A 16,347-nucleotide genomic window follows, 5' to 3' on the forward strand; every position below is an offset into this window, starting at 1 on the left:
TGGTAGTTTAGGGGACAATGGCTGAAATGATGATTATGATAATGACATTGAAGTTTTTAAAAACAAAACTTTTTCTATGACTAATAAAAAAACTAACTAACTAATATAAAATCGCGTTGGCAAACTGTCACTAACAAAATTGACAGATCTCGTGTTCGACATAAACAAATTAAAAATTCTCAGTATTCACAATGGACAAGAAAACAAATAAACCTGAAAGCGATAGGAAATTTGAAAACAAAATTTTAAAAGATAGAGGTGACAATACACGTAAACGGGACAAATCTAAAACTGGTGATGAATTTGAAAAACCATTTCCAGATAGAGGCGATACAGACAAAGCTAAGGACGAGAAAAATAAACCAAACGATAGAAAAGTAGAGGAATTTAAAACGAGATTAAGCGCACGTAATCTTAATTTTCAAACTAATAACGAAAGAAATGTATTGAAGAAAATGGATAAAAGCCAAGTAAATCCAATGCATTCGACTGTAATAGACAGACGGACAATTAAAGAGAAATATACTTTTAATAATCATTACAGAGCGGTTAATAATGCAAATAATAATAATAATAGAAATGATGTAAATAAAGTCCATTTGGAGAGGCCGTTGAATAGTGACTTGAAAACAGGTTAGAAAATTCTCGCTGTGTAGTCCTGACATTTTTTTTTATACGACTTAGAATGGCAAACAAGCTGACGGGCCACCTGATGGAAAGTGGTAACCGTCGCCTATACACATGAGCAGTACCATGGACATAACAGAGTATACTGTTTCGCCCATGATACCCCCCATGCGTTGCCACTCCTGAGGACTCAGGTGTTATTCCTCTGTACCCTATAAATTCACGCCATATCCCACCCTTCAAATCGAAACACAGCCATGCAAACACAACTGCTTCACGGTAGAAACACGAATGTGACAGAGGTACCCAAGCAATCGACTTTTGTACAAAGTCTCCCTGTGTTATATGGAATGGGCCACCTCTTCCTTTCTCGTAATTTTCATAAGAGGCGACAAATTTTAATAATCAAGTGACGGCATCACTAAAGTCTAACTGCAGTTGGCAACCTGGCTGCCAAGCGTGGCAAATACTGGCAAAGACCCTCATAAGTAGAGGCTCATATTCAGAAGTGGACAGTTAACGACCGAAATGATGATGATAAATTAAATTTTAATTAATTTATTTATTTTAGATAACTTGGCTCCATTTTTGTTAGTAAATGTACTTAAAAACTATGTTAATACTTAATCACTAATAATGATCTAGTCCTTTCGGCGAGCATTCTCACGAGAGGACTATCCAATTTATTAACAAACATGTTCAGGATACTGTTGCTACTCCCGCGTATTCGACGTAAAAACTAAGCTGTATTTTTACGCCAGACCGCGTCAAAACTATCTGTGCGAGCGTCGGCAAACATCGCTGAGGCGCTACAGAAGCGCGGGAGTCGTAAAGCAACATTCTTTTTGAACTAAGTACAGTTTCAATTAAGTGAATTAGACACTAATTCGACACTGAATTTTTGACTTCAATATCGGTACTGACTTTAAAAAGTATTTTCGAAAACAGTACACTGATTTTTTTTTTCCATTTATTTGGGAAAACTAACAGTGACAAAATAAAGAATAATACATAATATTGGTCAAAGAAAACATTGAATAAATATGCCACCAACACCGTTTGATTCTGATTTCATAAAAACAATAACATACTTCACCTTCTATTATCTTCTTTAGTTTTCTTTCAACTTCTCAAGGGTTGTAAGAGATTCCTCTACGAGATAAGTACACCATTGTATTTTTAAATTTGATGCAATATTTTTTATGAGATACCGGAACAAACATACAGGCAGACAGACAAAATTTCTAAAAAAATATTGTCTTAACATCTATTGGTATTATTAACATTCCTAATATTATTTTTCCTTAAAGATCTTCCATGTACAGACATCTAGAAGTTACAATTTTATTATACTTGTATTAAATAAGATTCTCGGAGGTCCATGCCATAATTTTGCTAAAAAATATTTGAAAATGGTAATCAGGATTTCAGAATCGAGATTTTTACTCCATCGCCATAAAGAACACACACATTTAAATGTGTAAGTCGTTTATTAAACGATCATGCTTTATTTACAGATCGATCTTTTAAGAAAATCAACGAAGCCCATAATGACAAGAACGATTCGTCGGACGTTTCCAAGAAATCCGAAAATAATAAACCGGAAAAAGTGATATCTGTACAAAAGAGGCCAATAATAAACACAGTAATATGCAAAAATGATGCAACCAAAGTATACAAGGCGGTGACATTCGCCGAGCATAGGAAAAGACAAAAGTTACAGCCAATACAAATCAATATTCCAAACGACGCATCCAAAAAGTCCAGAACTAAAATAGAACTTCCGAAGAATCAGACGAAAACAACTCTAAGTAGGATTAGTGTACAAGAAAAACCCATAAGCAGAAAACCTAACCATAAAAAACGGGAGAGGAAATTCAAAAACGCACAGTCGCCGGATCCTTCGTTGAGAAACCATTCGCCGCCGACAGAGGTCGCTAAATGGGCGCCAAATTGTATAAATAGCCACACTAAACAATACTATGAGGCGTGGGTTGACACAACATTGGCAGCTGTAATGAAACGATCCGAAAAAGACAAACTGTTTTTGGAAAAACAACGCTTTCTTGAGACATTCCAGAGGGCGTTAGCAGAAAGACCAATAACTCCAGATTTGATTTACGAAAATCTAACTGATGAAAGGTATATAGGAAGAATTAGAGTAAGACAGAAGTAGCATACCGTATTTTGTACCGTTTCGTAATTCTAGAAAGAAGAAAGCATTTAACATTTGCAGTCTAGCCTCCTTATTTATAAAACATCAAACCTCTCATTAACCTATTTTAGCTACTGAACTGTTTTGTCTCTTTCTTTGACACTAAGTTCCCAATTTGATAGTAAGTGACAAAACAGTGTGATAGATTTATAGAACAAAACATAGAATAGAATAACACTTATATCAAAACTTACAAATTATATTATCAAGAGTCTACGTTACCATCAGTCCCCAAACTATCTTATAATCGCATATGGGGTCAGCTAAGCCATTGCACGTCGACCCATCGGGATCTTTTGTGCTTCCCCTTGCCTTATACCATTATTTCAAAGATCCTTTGTGTTACTTTAACTATATCCCGCGGTTTAAGATATCTGTAGTCCCCTGGCTCTGGATAAGCCGTTCCCAGTAGACTCATGCGCATGCTCGTTAACGAATCACAGTTCAGTATCCAAACTACGTCAAACCTGTATCTTGGAGACTTAAAATTTTAGTTTTAAATGAATGAGTATGAATAAAGTTAATTATACTACATTTTAAAGTATTGAACAAAAATTTGCAAATTAATGTGCATGATAGGCACTTAAATCGAGACAAAGCCCTCCAAAGAGTTATCTTTATTCTAACTGCCCTATGGTTCTATTTTTATGGTTTAATTTTATCCGAAGTCTTATTCGTAAATTCTAATATCTTTATAAAACCCCAGGTAATAATAACTTATGCTAAAGAATTTAATATTCAAATTAATTTCAAAGTTATACAAATGTTACTTGGTGACATTGTAAAATTTCGCAAAGCTCTCGATAGAATAAGTATGTCCAATTTTGATATATCAAAAAATGTGTACTTTAACGTTTTGTAAATGGAGTGAAATATTAAATTAGGTAAATATATATTTTGGTTTACAACAAATATTATGTATTTTATATGAAATAGAATGAGCCATGAGAGGAAAAACGTCGATAGGGAGCTCATTTGTTAACTTTTTTTTAACTGACTGCAATAAAATATAATTAAAAATTTTGCCCCACAAGACTTCAGTTGTGAAAAAAACCAGTTATTTTGTCTTAAAAACTAAATTGAGTTTTTTTTTATACAACTTAGAATGGCAAACAAGCTGACGTCCCACCTGATGGAAAGTGGTAACCGTCGCCTACAGACATGAGCAGTACCATGGACATAAGAGTACATTGTTTCGCCCATGATACCCCCCATGCGTTGCCATTCCTGAGGACTCAGATGTTCCTCCTTCTGAGATGAGACTCCTCTGTACCCTGTAAATTCATTGCCATATCCCACCCTTCAAACCGAAACACAGCCATGCAAACACAACTGCTTCACGGTAGAAACACGAATGGGACAGAAGTACTCAAACAATCGACTTTTGTACAAAGTCTCCCTCTGGTGAATAATATAAATAAAACATCATTTTTCCAAAAAAATTGTCTTTTATTATGATTATAACAAAATGAACTTAATTTACAAAATCAACTACAACAAAATTTTATATCGACACCAATTATTGTAAACTACTAACAACAAGACAAGTTATGAAAATATTGAATTTAATGATGTAACAAATTGGTTCGCGAGGAATACTGCGGGTCTACCATAAAATGAAATTCCGAAATTTCGGACTCAATTTCGTGTTTTTGTTTATACCAAAATCGGACCAATAAATGGAGTTTAACATTTCGTTCGTCATACATACTATCATAAAAGTCCAAAGGAACAATATTTTAACATTTTTAATATTTCCAAACGGCATGTATTATGTAATTTTAACATCAAATTTGTGTTTCGTTTGGCTCCGAAATTTCGGAAAACACTTTATGGTAGGCCCTCTGTTCCCCAAATGGTTAGTTAATTAACCAAGAGGTTTACTGGCAACTACTATTTTAAAGCGTACAGATATATGTAAAATACTATTTAAATTTGCAAATACAAATTTCGTTCAATGCTATAGAGTATTTAATATTAGAATATGGACATAAATCATAAATACCACAGAGTAAGATACCACGCCTATCCCGAACAATTGTCTGACAATTCGGGACGCATTACTCTATTTAGATGTGTGCGTTGGACATCTAGAGTGTTTATTAAACTATGGTAACACGCGCCATTTTTTTCAATCACCTTGAAAATAAGAGTATAAAAGATTAAATTAATGAAAATTATAATCTAAAATCTTAGCAGATTTGAATTGTTAAGTTTCTGCCGTCAAGAACGACTATGGACCTAATAATTAATATTAGGGTAACATATGAGTCCGGAACAAAATAAGACCCCGGGGTGACAGACTCTGGAGTGACACAAGACCCTGGGGTAACACGAGACCCCGAGGTGACAGATTCCAGAGTGACACAAGAGCCCGGGGTGACATACTCCGGAGTGACACAAGACCCCGGAGTGACACAAGACCCCAGGGTAACACGGCCCTGGGAGGACACAAGACCCCGGGGTGACACAAGACCCCGAAGTGACAAAAGATCCCGGGGTAACAAAAACCTCCAAAGTGACAAGACGCCGGAGTGACAAGACTCCAGGATGAAAACAAAATTCCGGGGTAACACAAGACTCCGGGGTGACAAAAATCCAGAGTGACACAAGACTCTGGAGTGACAACAACCCGGAGTGACACAAGACCCCGGGGTGACAAAAGACCCCGGGGTGACAAAAACCTCCAAAGTGACAAGACGCTGGAATGACAAGACTCCAGGATGACAACAAAATTCCGGGGTAACACAAGACTCCGGGGTGACAAAACTCCAGAGTGACACAAGACTCTGGAGTGACAACAACCAAGATTGACACAAGACTCCGAAATAATAATCGGAAGAAAATCTGCCACTTTAATTCACTCATAATTATCGAGTGAAAAAAAAAACACCTAGTCATTATAGACTTGAAATCGAAATATATAAAAAGCGAGAAAAATTCCAAAAATACTCGTTAAAATATTAAAAGAATACGCAAGTTATGGCATTAAACGCTATCATCATAATCCTGCTAATGTAAACATATTAAATCCGTTATTATTCGGATTGTTGTAAGACGAACTTTTAACCTTCTCGGTACAGTCAATCACCGCCTATTTCGACACATCAATGACATTTCGCGGCACTCGTACTCGACTTTATTATTCATAATTTTAATCAATCATTGTCCCCATTTGTCAAGCAAGTCGACTGCGCGTATCCACAACAATGTCAATATCAAGTTGTATTAAAGATTTTAATAAATTTTAAAACTTTACCAACAAGAAGGAATCATTTATCAAGAAAAAATGCAGAAATAAAACCTTACATTCCCCTCTCCTGTATACTTAGAAGCCCCACGCTTGTAACTGTAATTTTTTACAAAACAAAGTTGAAATTTATAACGTTCTCTGATATAGTAACATCCGAGACTGTTCGTTTTACTTGAAATTATGGCGATGACCCCAAACTGGGGACAGGACATCGCCGAATAATGAACAGTATTCGCATCCGAGATCAACACTCGGAATGAATTACGATAAGAAAATGCATGGACTGATAGCTTTGCATTTCCTTTTGGATTCTCGCCGAAGCTTTGGAAATCTTTTCTGTAAAGAATAACAGGTTAATCTTCAGGCGATCCCCCATGGAAAGCATCGGAGTTTATTTCTGGTGATATAAACAATATGGGTCATCTGACCTGCTTTCGTCTTCGCTTATCTCATTTTCTATCTCATTTTCACTAATATGCCAACGGATACCCATAGCGAGGGTGAGGTTATAATTCCATATTCATCCATTACAGAAAGCCAATATCAGTCGAATAATACGATATGTATAGATTACAAGTGTACAAATCTTTCAAATCCAAAGTATTACTGTAGTCTAACTATTTATTGTATAACCAGTATTGTAGTTTTTATAAATTTCTATACTAATAATAATATATTATGTATACACGTGTCGTGGCGGCCTTTAATTGAGGCAGCATTTTATAATGTAACCATATTATAATGTATTTTAAGCTCATATAAATGGATGCTTTGTTGGTTGTCCTTAAATAAATAAATAAAAGACAGTTACTTCACTTTCACTCGGGTTAAATGAAGTCATGAATATCAATATTCCAACTTCAATTTGATTTAATTTCAAAATACAATTTCTTAATATGACAACTGATATATAAAGAAATATCTATGATGTGTCATACATCTCGCAAATTCTAAATCATTGGATAATAAAACAAAACTGTATGGACTTTCTATCCAATCCTCACAGACACAAATGTTTAAAAAAAAATTGTAGTTTACAAATTGATATATTTAAAACAGAAAAGCTTTAACTGTGCCACCTGCCACGAGAAATATATATATCAGAGATATACATATATCGATATTTTAAATAAGAAATACCGTCAAATCGTATGTACGACTGACACAATCATATCTGTTGCGTATGTGTAAAAATTGACTTCAACAATTGCCTACCTATTTGATTTGTTTATTTTTTCTGCTTTTCCTTTAACAATTGTCGAATACTACGCTATAAGGAGAAAGAGAACTGCATCATTGCTACACAGAGTTAGGACAAGCACCGACAGCATTCTAAAAGTAATAGGCGAGAAATATAACTCGCCTATAATTGGACATTTCATTCAGATGCTGTTCTAGTCGGCTGGCTCACAACAGAGTGAACTGCTTTAATTAATTTGCTTTTCTTTTTTACTAACATAGTTTGTAAGAAAACTGTTACTAACAAAATGGACCAAATTGTAGTTTGGAAAAAAATTATATTATTATTATTATAATCTACGAAATTAATATAGAAAAACCTGTTATTGGCCATACTAATTTGTTAAGTTTGTTAATTTTATTTGTAAACCGCTGTTGGTTTTTTAATATTAATAAATAAACAATAAAAACAACTTTGACACAATAAAAGATCAGAAGAATCTTCCCATAATGATGGCTGATTTATCAGTCACCAGAACCACCAGTCAGCAGAATACTGGTTCTTCAGAACCAGCAATAGGACAACTAGTTTACATCAGCTGTGTGAGTTTTTCCGACTTTCTTCAAGTGGATGAGAATGTTGCTGTCTCAGGTTCACTAACCGATTGGCGACCATACTTCAGAACCTTTGGCAGAGGTGTGACTTAAGGAAGCAAGATCCTCATTCGACACCTTACAAAGCTTTTATATACAAAACGAAAGTGATAAAAAAAGCTTTTCAAGAACTTTTAATTCTTAAAAAAAGTTATTACAATGTATTTTAAAGCAAACCAATATAACAGAATTCTTTTGGAAAGATTAATTCACATTATTAATGTGTACACGTATATATGTACCTTTTATCTTTTGTCATTGTCAAAGAATAGTAATTAAAAAATTGTAATTGATTATCTGTTGATTCGAAGTTTTATTTCTCTATTAAAAATTTCGAACAATTTGATATGAAATATCACACTCGATAATTCGTAACATTTTAAGAGTCTCCGAGTTTCGAATTAACGAGAGTCGACTGGTCACGCAGGGTACAATAGGACTGATATACCTGAAGAAGGTAAAAGCAAAATATCCTGTCACACGGACACGAAACATCCTCTGTCATGTGGACACGAAATATCCTGTCACACGGACACGAAACATCCTCTGTTATATGGACACGAAATATCCTGTCACACGGACACGAAACATCCTCTGTCATATGGACACGAAATATCCTGTCACACGGACACGAAACATCCTCTGTCATATGGACACGAAATATCCTGTCACACGGACACGAAACATCCTGTCATATGGACACGAAATATCCTTCGTCATATAGATACGAAACATTATCTGTCACCAGATCTTGAAATATCGCTAATCATCACAGGGCACAGCTTTTCACCTGTACAAAAAAACGCCATGTTATCAAAACAGAAAATTCGGTCATTTGACCTTAAAACTTCAAAAATGTGCTTTCAAATTATAAATAACATACATACTGTATAAATAAATCAAGTCAAACGTTGACACATCTCAAATTACACATTGAGTAATTAACGACTCAATTACTCGAGGTCTAACCAGCAAAATATATAATCTTATCCCTTTATGGGATAAGTCCGCCATTATATATTAAATCATTTATCAGTGTTCAATGTGAATTATGTACTATACAAATGTTACAATACAATACAATACAATACAATACAAAATGGAACAATAAATATGGGCTGATAGCAAAAACTAACAACGCCATTAAAGTCCCATAAATCGTGTATCAGCCAATGCTGAGACTATGCTTGGAATACAATGCCTTAGCTTGAAATGGTAAACTTGATTCCCTATATAGTCAAAAGGTAGGTAAATTATAAATTTCGCCCCAACTGATAAAAATGAAATCTCGAGACATAATGTGGGCTAAATGGAAATTGTTAGATGTTGCGACCTCTTCGCGGACCTCAGAGGGTCGCGACCCAAACATTGGAAAACACTGCTCTCAACAATAAAGGGAAGAATTCAATAAGAGGTTCGACATATAATATTGGATAAAGGAGACCTCTACATAATACCGCCCTAAATAATAAGGGATCTCCTAAGTAATAAATTGTTCCCTACATAATAAGGGGACCTCCTACATAAGGGGCCTTGCACAATAAGGGGATCCATGCATAAGGGGAACCCTGCATAAGGGGACCCTGCATAATAATGGGACCCTGCATAATAATGGGACCCTGCATAATAATGGGACCCTGCATAATAATGGGACCCTGCATAATAATGGGACCCTGCATAATAATGGGACCCTTGCATAATAAGGAGGTTCCCACATAATAACCTCCTACACAATAATGTGGGACCTCTACATAATAATGTGTCCCCTAAAAACACGAAATTCCCCATTGAATAAGTGGTAAATGAAAAGAGGAGAAAATACAACCTTTTTTAATAACGGAAAAAAAAGTAAAGTACTTAACATAGGGAGCGGTAAACCGCTAGAGTTTACGCCTTCGGCGGGAAACCATGTTCGAAAGAACACTTTATGATTTTTGAAGAAACAGTAAAAATTAACAAAAATAAATACTGACACTAGATGATCGTGTATGACACTAGTTGTTTACATCCATGTGACGTCACTGACGCCATATTGGTAAAAATTTGCGTCTTTTGCTATTTTTTGAAGAAATACTTATGAGATTTAAAAAAAAATTTGGGGGGCTCTATAAACACCACTAAACATTACGATATGATTTCCAGAAATGGGTCAAATAGCCTATTTTGAATTAAATATATTACAAATTTAGTTCATTATGGTCCTTTACGGATAAAGGTTTTGAGGTAAGAACAAATTCAAATTTTAACTAAATGTAGTTTTACAGAAATGTCGCCCTTGAATCGACCCCAGTATATACCCAAGACATAATTCTATAATATACTATTCTAAACATAAAATGTCAAATGAATTAGCAATTAGCCATTTGTCACTTTCTGTCGAATCAACAATTTAACTTGTGAGAAAGAGACGTTATATGTTATGTATTCTACAGTAACAATTCCTTTACATTTTTTTACATTAAGTCTTTAAGCACAAAACATACCGAAGGTATTTAATTTTTTGTCATCTTTTATATACATATATATATAAAAGATGACAAAAATATATATATATATATATATATATATATATATATATATATATATATATATATATATATATATATATATATACATTATCATTGTCCGTTAGCGCTCTCTAATGTATATTGTGGCTTTACAATAGATAGAATTTACACTGCATTTGAAACAACTTTTACAGTGGAAAATCAATTCTTAATTAGATTCACCTTAAAACTAAACTCTCTGTTATGATTTAAATCTTAAACCTAGATATATAACAGATTTCAATCGACGCTAATGATATAGCATCTTTCTAATAGAATGTTCTACTGATAAAACTATATTTCTGTCAAAGAAAACGAAAGGTAGAAGTACGAAAATATATAGCTTTCCATACTAACTAGGCATGGGCAATACATGGATACCGATCCGAGACGAATATCTATATATAGGGTTTCTCTGGACATTGATGACGGAAAAAAGGTCATCACCCATTTTGAAAGCGAATCCTATTATGATACGTCAGTATTAAAAAAAAGGTGGGTAATATATTTTTTTTACACAACTTAGAATGGCAAACAAGCTGACGGTCCACCTGATGGAAAGTGGTAACTGTCGCCTATAGACATGAGCAGTAACGTGGACATAACAGAGTATACTGTTTCGTCCATGATACCCCCATGCGTTGCCATTCCTGAGGACTCAGGTGTTATTCCTCTGTACCCTGTAAATTCACGCCATATCCCACCCTTCAAACCGAAACACAGCCATGCAAACACAACTGCGTCACGGTTGAAACACGATTATATTAGCCTATTCACGTGATATATTAACCCTTTGCACTCCGTTGTCTTCGTATTTGCGACATTAAAATGCTAACATTAAATCCACTGTCGCGGCTATAACGACACGCTTGTTTTACTAACTCGGCGACCTTTATAAAATAGCTAAGAAATAAATGTTTTGTTTTATTGCAACGAGTCCATTTTTCTTTTAAATCACAGGCCCTCTAGACAAGTGGCAAGCGAATTCGTCGATAGGATCGACATCGGTAGCGAGTCCGTGAGATAGAATGAGATAGCAACGCCGGGTGTCTCATTCTAACTCACGGACTTGCTAGCGAAGTCGATTACATCGACGAATTCGCTTGCCACTTGTCTAGAGGCCCTGTGATGTACTTATAATTAATGGTAAATATAATCTCATCATTTATACATGCATTAAACATTTCCGAACGCAATATCCTTCTACCCTCCTCACCTATCCATATTCCCTATCAAATCTGGGATCACATTGGGGGGTAGATGGACAAAATCAGTCTATAATCCAACTGCGCGTCGAGCTGGTCAAGCTCCGCTAAGATCACGAATAAATCTCCGCCAGTTGCGAATTATTCATTCAGCCGCGATCTCCGCGCAACATACAGTGACACCTTATGTCAATAAACAAAAGTGTTGAATAATTTGAAGAGAGAACGAGAACGCGTACAAAAGACCTACACGCGGGGACTAAGTGAACCAGGTTTGTCCTTTATCCTTCTTTTTATCCAACAACTAATATAGTGCTGGAATTATTGGTATCCTCTATGACTTATTAAGCTGGAGTGCAAAGGGACAATGTCGGTTATCCAATCGAAATTAATATAAATATCCGACCGATATGAACACTACTGACTGAGTATAGGTGGTGACCTTTCCTCCACCATCAATGTTCAGAGGAAACCAATATATCGCGTCATAGTCGAATAAGAGAATACTGACGGATCTGACAAAGATTACATATAAAGATCCGTCGGTATTCTACGACTATGACGATATAAATATCGGAGAGATACTAATACCCAATATATAGATATTACATGTGCCTAGTTTATAACTCCCCAGTTTTAACTTATATATTAAGGTTATCCCAGCAATTATACTTAGTCACCCTTCATAGCGGCTAACAGTTCTGGCACTTCGATGATGTACAGTCCGGGTTCTTGCTTGAGGCAGCGCGAGACTCGTAACAGTCCGCGGCCTTCGTCGTTAATCTTCATATGTACGACCGCTCGGGCCAACATATCCGGTGTGGGGTCTTTGGGGAAATCTGTCGAGGTAGAATCGTAGAGAGGTACAGTATGTTTTTTTTTTATATACAACTTACAATGGCAAACAAGCTGACAGCCCACCTGATGGAAAGCTGTAACCGTCACCTATAGACATGAGCAGTATCATGAACATGACAGAGTATACTGTTTCGCCCATGATACCCCCCATGCGTTGCCATTCTTGAGGACTCAGGTGTTATTCCTCTGTACCCTGTAAATTCACGCCATATCCCATCCTTCAAACCGAAACACAGCCATGCAAACACAACTGTTTTACGATTGAAACACGAATGGGACGTAGATATATCTCGCTGGAGGTGTGCGTATATAGCAACAGCTGAGGCGGCTCCAGCAACCAGCAAAATGAATTGTTTTTTTTTTCTTTTTATTGTTGATTTTTTTGTAATTTTATTAGTGGTAACAAAGATTATCTATCTATATATCTTTATATATTATGTAATTTCTTCCATTTTCAAGGGATGATGTATGTAAGAGGGATGTATGATTCCAAGTAGTATAAAGAAAAAAAAAACCTATATACCGCTGATTTTCAGGCGGCCCCTTAACTCCCTTAACTTTAGCATGCGTGCATATATATAAGTAGTATGATCACCTTTGATCTCGAGATGCGACGCGACCGCCGGGTGTCCGCGGACAAATTCCGGCAGCATCTTGCGTATAGACATGACAGGTACGAAACCGACGTTTCCGTAGTCCACGTAGCACACTTTAGCATCCGCCTCGCCGGGTATGTGCTCCAGCAGCACCGCGCGGAACCACTGCGGATCTATCACAGAGGTTACAAAATTCTATTAATATTATAATTACGTAAATTTGTAAGGAAGAATGGATGCATGATTCTTACTCTTTCACACATAAACTACTAAATACATTACAATGAAATTTGATATTCTTATTTATATGTATTTATTCGTTTATATATGTAATTTTAATATGTATGTATATCAATACTAATAAAGTCTACGAATATCTTTGGAAAAAACTGTGAAAGCAATTCACCTTCATCATCATCACTTTGATCTCTATAGTTGTTTATTTGTGTTATCGTATATAATCTATAAGTAGGTATATTTATATATGTATATTTATATTTGTATATATGTATTTTTATTACATATTTGTATATTTATTTAATATTTGTTTAATATATTCATGTATGTATATTTATATAATCTCTATTGTATGTGTTGTAATTTTTTTTCACCGCATATTAAAATTTCTGTTTAGCCAAAGGTTGACTGCGAGAGAATGCTATATAGTATTAAGTCCGCCTTTTGTACCGGACATTTTTTTTGTAATGTGGTCAATAAAGCATAAATAAATAAATAAATAAAATAATTACTAGTACCGCATTCGAGTATTCTGCCACCCATAAAAAAAACCCTTTCTTTTCCGTGGGTAGTAAGGGAAAAGAAGGGGTGGACTATTCTATGCTGGGACCACACGGGAATGTTGCTATATTTAAAAAACACTTACAGGGCGGGAACTTGGCGATGCAGAGCTCGTCGTGTTTCGGCAAGTACGGCTGCTTGCCGATGTCACTCTTGCAGTAATCTGCCATCTGTTAACAGAAATGTTATTAATGGCAACACAAGCTGGCAGCTCACATGATGGTAAGTAGTAACATATATTATGACCATGGGTGCCTCATATTTTGCCTTTTCTGAGAACTAAGATGTTTTTTTTTTTAATTAATGATATTGGGACAGTAACCCCGCTTGCACTAAGGGTGTAGCCATTACCACACTGTGAATCCATTGGCATATTTATAATTATTTTACATAAGGATCTTGACCTCTTAAAAAAAGGTCTGTTTGGATACTTCATTATGAATTATTTATTTATTTATTGTATATAACCGATAACTAACTATGAATCTCTGAACTGAAGCCTCACCGTACTGGTTACGCTTCAAACTCTTTCCTCCTACATTCTTCACGACTGTGGAACACGCTTCCAGATGCCATTAAGACTACCGACTAAACCGTCTTTAAAAAAAAGCGTTCACACTCACTTTTTACCTTTATCCGAGCAGTAAGTGCTTTATATTATTCTCAATTTCGTGTATAATATAGTATACGTCATATATGTGTAAGTATATTTGTTATTCATATATATTTATTCGTTTATATATGTAATTTTAGTATGTATGTATATCAATAATTACTAGTACCGCATTCGAGTATTCTGACACTTGCCTACGGTTGATTGGGAGAGAGTGCTTTTAGCATTAAGTCCGCCATGCACACATATATGTACTAATGAATAAATAAATAAATATAAATAAAAATATACGTGATATTTGTAACGTAATGAAATATATATAAGTTTTTTTATAATTATATGATAATGGAATGGGAACCCCGCCTGCAATAACGGTATACGCTGGCGGGACACCAATAAGGGATGATAGGTGAGAATGAAAAGGCAGGTCAGTTAACCCATCGTGATGAATACACCTAGAATTCAGCATGATCGTTTCCAGAGGGATCATAGGGAGGTGAATAAATAAATAAACAAGAAGGCATACCCTGTCAGTGAGTCGTTCCAGCATGGCGTGATCGATGCAACGCTCGCACCCCGAGAGGGTGCCGGCTTCCAACGCGCTCACATCCAGGATCTCCATCTCGCAGTCCCTGGGCGGCAGCTCCAGGTACTCCAAGTCTGCGTACATCACCGGCTCCGTATCTGCATTTAAAGAAAATTATAAATAAATATAAGTAGTGATCACTGTGCGGTCCCGGTATAAAATAGACAACTTCTTCCTTTCCAGGGGGAAAGGGATTGTTAGTAATGGAGGCTGAGAGTCCCATTGCTAGCAATATACCCAACCAGGTCGACTTACGCGATTCTCCCTGGAAACTATTATTGTTAATTCCTGATGAATTCATCATGATGGGCTAACTGGCCTGTTTTCATTCTCATCGATCATCCTTCACTGGTGCCCCGCCAGCGTATCCCATTAGCGCAGGCGGGGTTACCATTCCATTTTCATCCAATAAAAAAAATTCAAATGATTGGTTATTTTATATGTCATTCTTTAGATTGATATAACTTTTTTATTTATGAACCGATTGAAACAAAACAAACACTAAATGTTAAGTGATGAAAACTGCAACACATTAGGGAAACCACATTCAAATCGGTAAAACCGTTTCTGAGAGTAGCGCGCACAAGCATACAGACAAACAGACAAAAATTCTAAAAATCATTGTTTCTAGTTCTATTGCATTCATAAAGCCCCTATAATAGTTTTTTATAATAGTTTTTTATGTCTTCCGTGTACAGACAGCGACCTATATATATATATATAGCTGTGAAATAATTAATGTATAGACTAAAGAGAAATAGATAGTAAAATAGAATAAATAAAGAGAGTATAGACTAACCGATAACATCACCACCCTTGATCTCCAACTTCTTCCATTCGGGAGTAGATAGCTCCTCGATCCGCTTGTTCACCGACTGGTTAGTTTTCACCACCGTCAGGGTCACCGGGCTACCACTCGGCGCTGTCTTATCACCAGACGGTATCGTCTGAAAATTAATATTTTTTTTTATACAACTTAGAATGGCAAACAAGCTGACGGCCCGCCTGATGGAAAGTGATAACCGTCGCCTATAGACATGAGCAGTACCATGCACATAACAGAGTACACTGTTTCGCCCATGATACCCCCCATGCGTTGCCATTCCTGAGGACTCAGATGTTCCTCCTTCTGAGATGAGACTCCTCTGTACCCTGTAAATTCATTGCCATATTCCACCCTTCAAACCGAAACACAGCCATGCAAACACAACTGCTTC

General features: G+C 35.9%; 2 protein-coding genes across 2 annotated transcripts in view; one reads left to right on the top strand and one right to left on the bottom strand.

Annotated features, from left to right (window-relative positions):
• LOC113520882 (uncharacterized) overlaps positions 1-16,347 on the bottom strand; it is a 60,239-nt gene that overhangs the window by 1,333 nt on the left and 42,559 nt on the right. Inside the window, exons 21-25 of the mRNA XM_052892198.1 lie at positions 15,930-16,077; positions 15,071-15,228; positions 14,017-14,101; positions 13,133-13,306; positions 12,360-12,518 (exon numbers count right to left, since the gene is read on the bottom strand). Of these exons, the coding sequence (XP_052748158.1) occupies positions 12,360-12,518; positions 13,133-13,306; positions 14,017-14,101; positions 15,071-15,228; positions 15,930-16,077 (724 nt within the window). The remainder of the gene's footprint in view (positions 1-12,359; positions 12,519-13,132; positions 13,307-14,016; positions 14,102-15,070; positions 15,229-15,929; positions 16,078-16,347) is intronic.
• On the top strand, positions 133-3,290 carry LOC113514797 (homeobox protein 4-like). Its single transcript, XM_026898894.3, has 2 exons — positions 133-633; positions 2,145-3,290. Exons 1-2 carry the CDS (start codon positions 192-194, stop codon positions 2,801-2,803), a joined length of 1,101 nt encoding a protein of 366 aa, XP_026754695.2. The 5' UTR covers positions 133-191; the 3' UTR covers positions 2,804-3,290.

The sequence above is a fragment of the Galleria mellonella genome, unplaced genomic scaffold (genome assembly GCF_026898425.1).
Source record: "Galleria mellonella isolate WM207_F2 unplaced genomic scaffold, CSIRO_AGI_GalMel_v1 utg150, whole genome shotgun sequence".
Taxonomy (NCBI): Eukaryota; Metazoa; Arthropoda; class Insecta; order Lepidoptera; family Pyralidae; genus Galleria; species Galleria mellonella.

Coding starts and splice junctions, on each gene's coding strand:
- LOC113514797 (XM_026898894.3), top strand. CDS start 192: ATGGACAAGAAAACAAATAAACCTGAAAGCGATAGGAAATTTGAAAAC. Junction 634..2,144: donor GAATAGTGACTTGAAAACAG/GTTAGAAAATTC, acceptor CTTTATTTACAG/ATCGATCTTTTAAGAAAATC.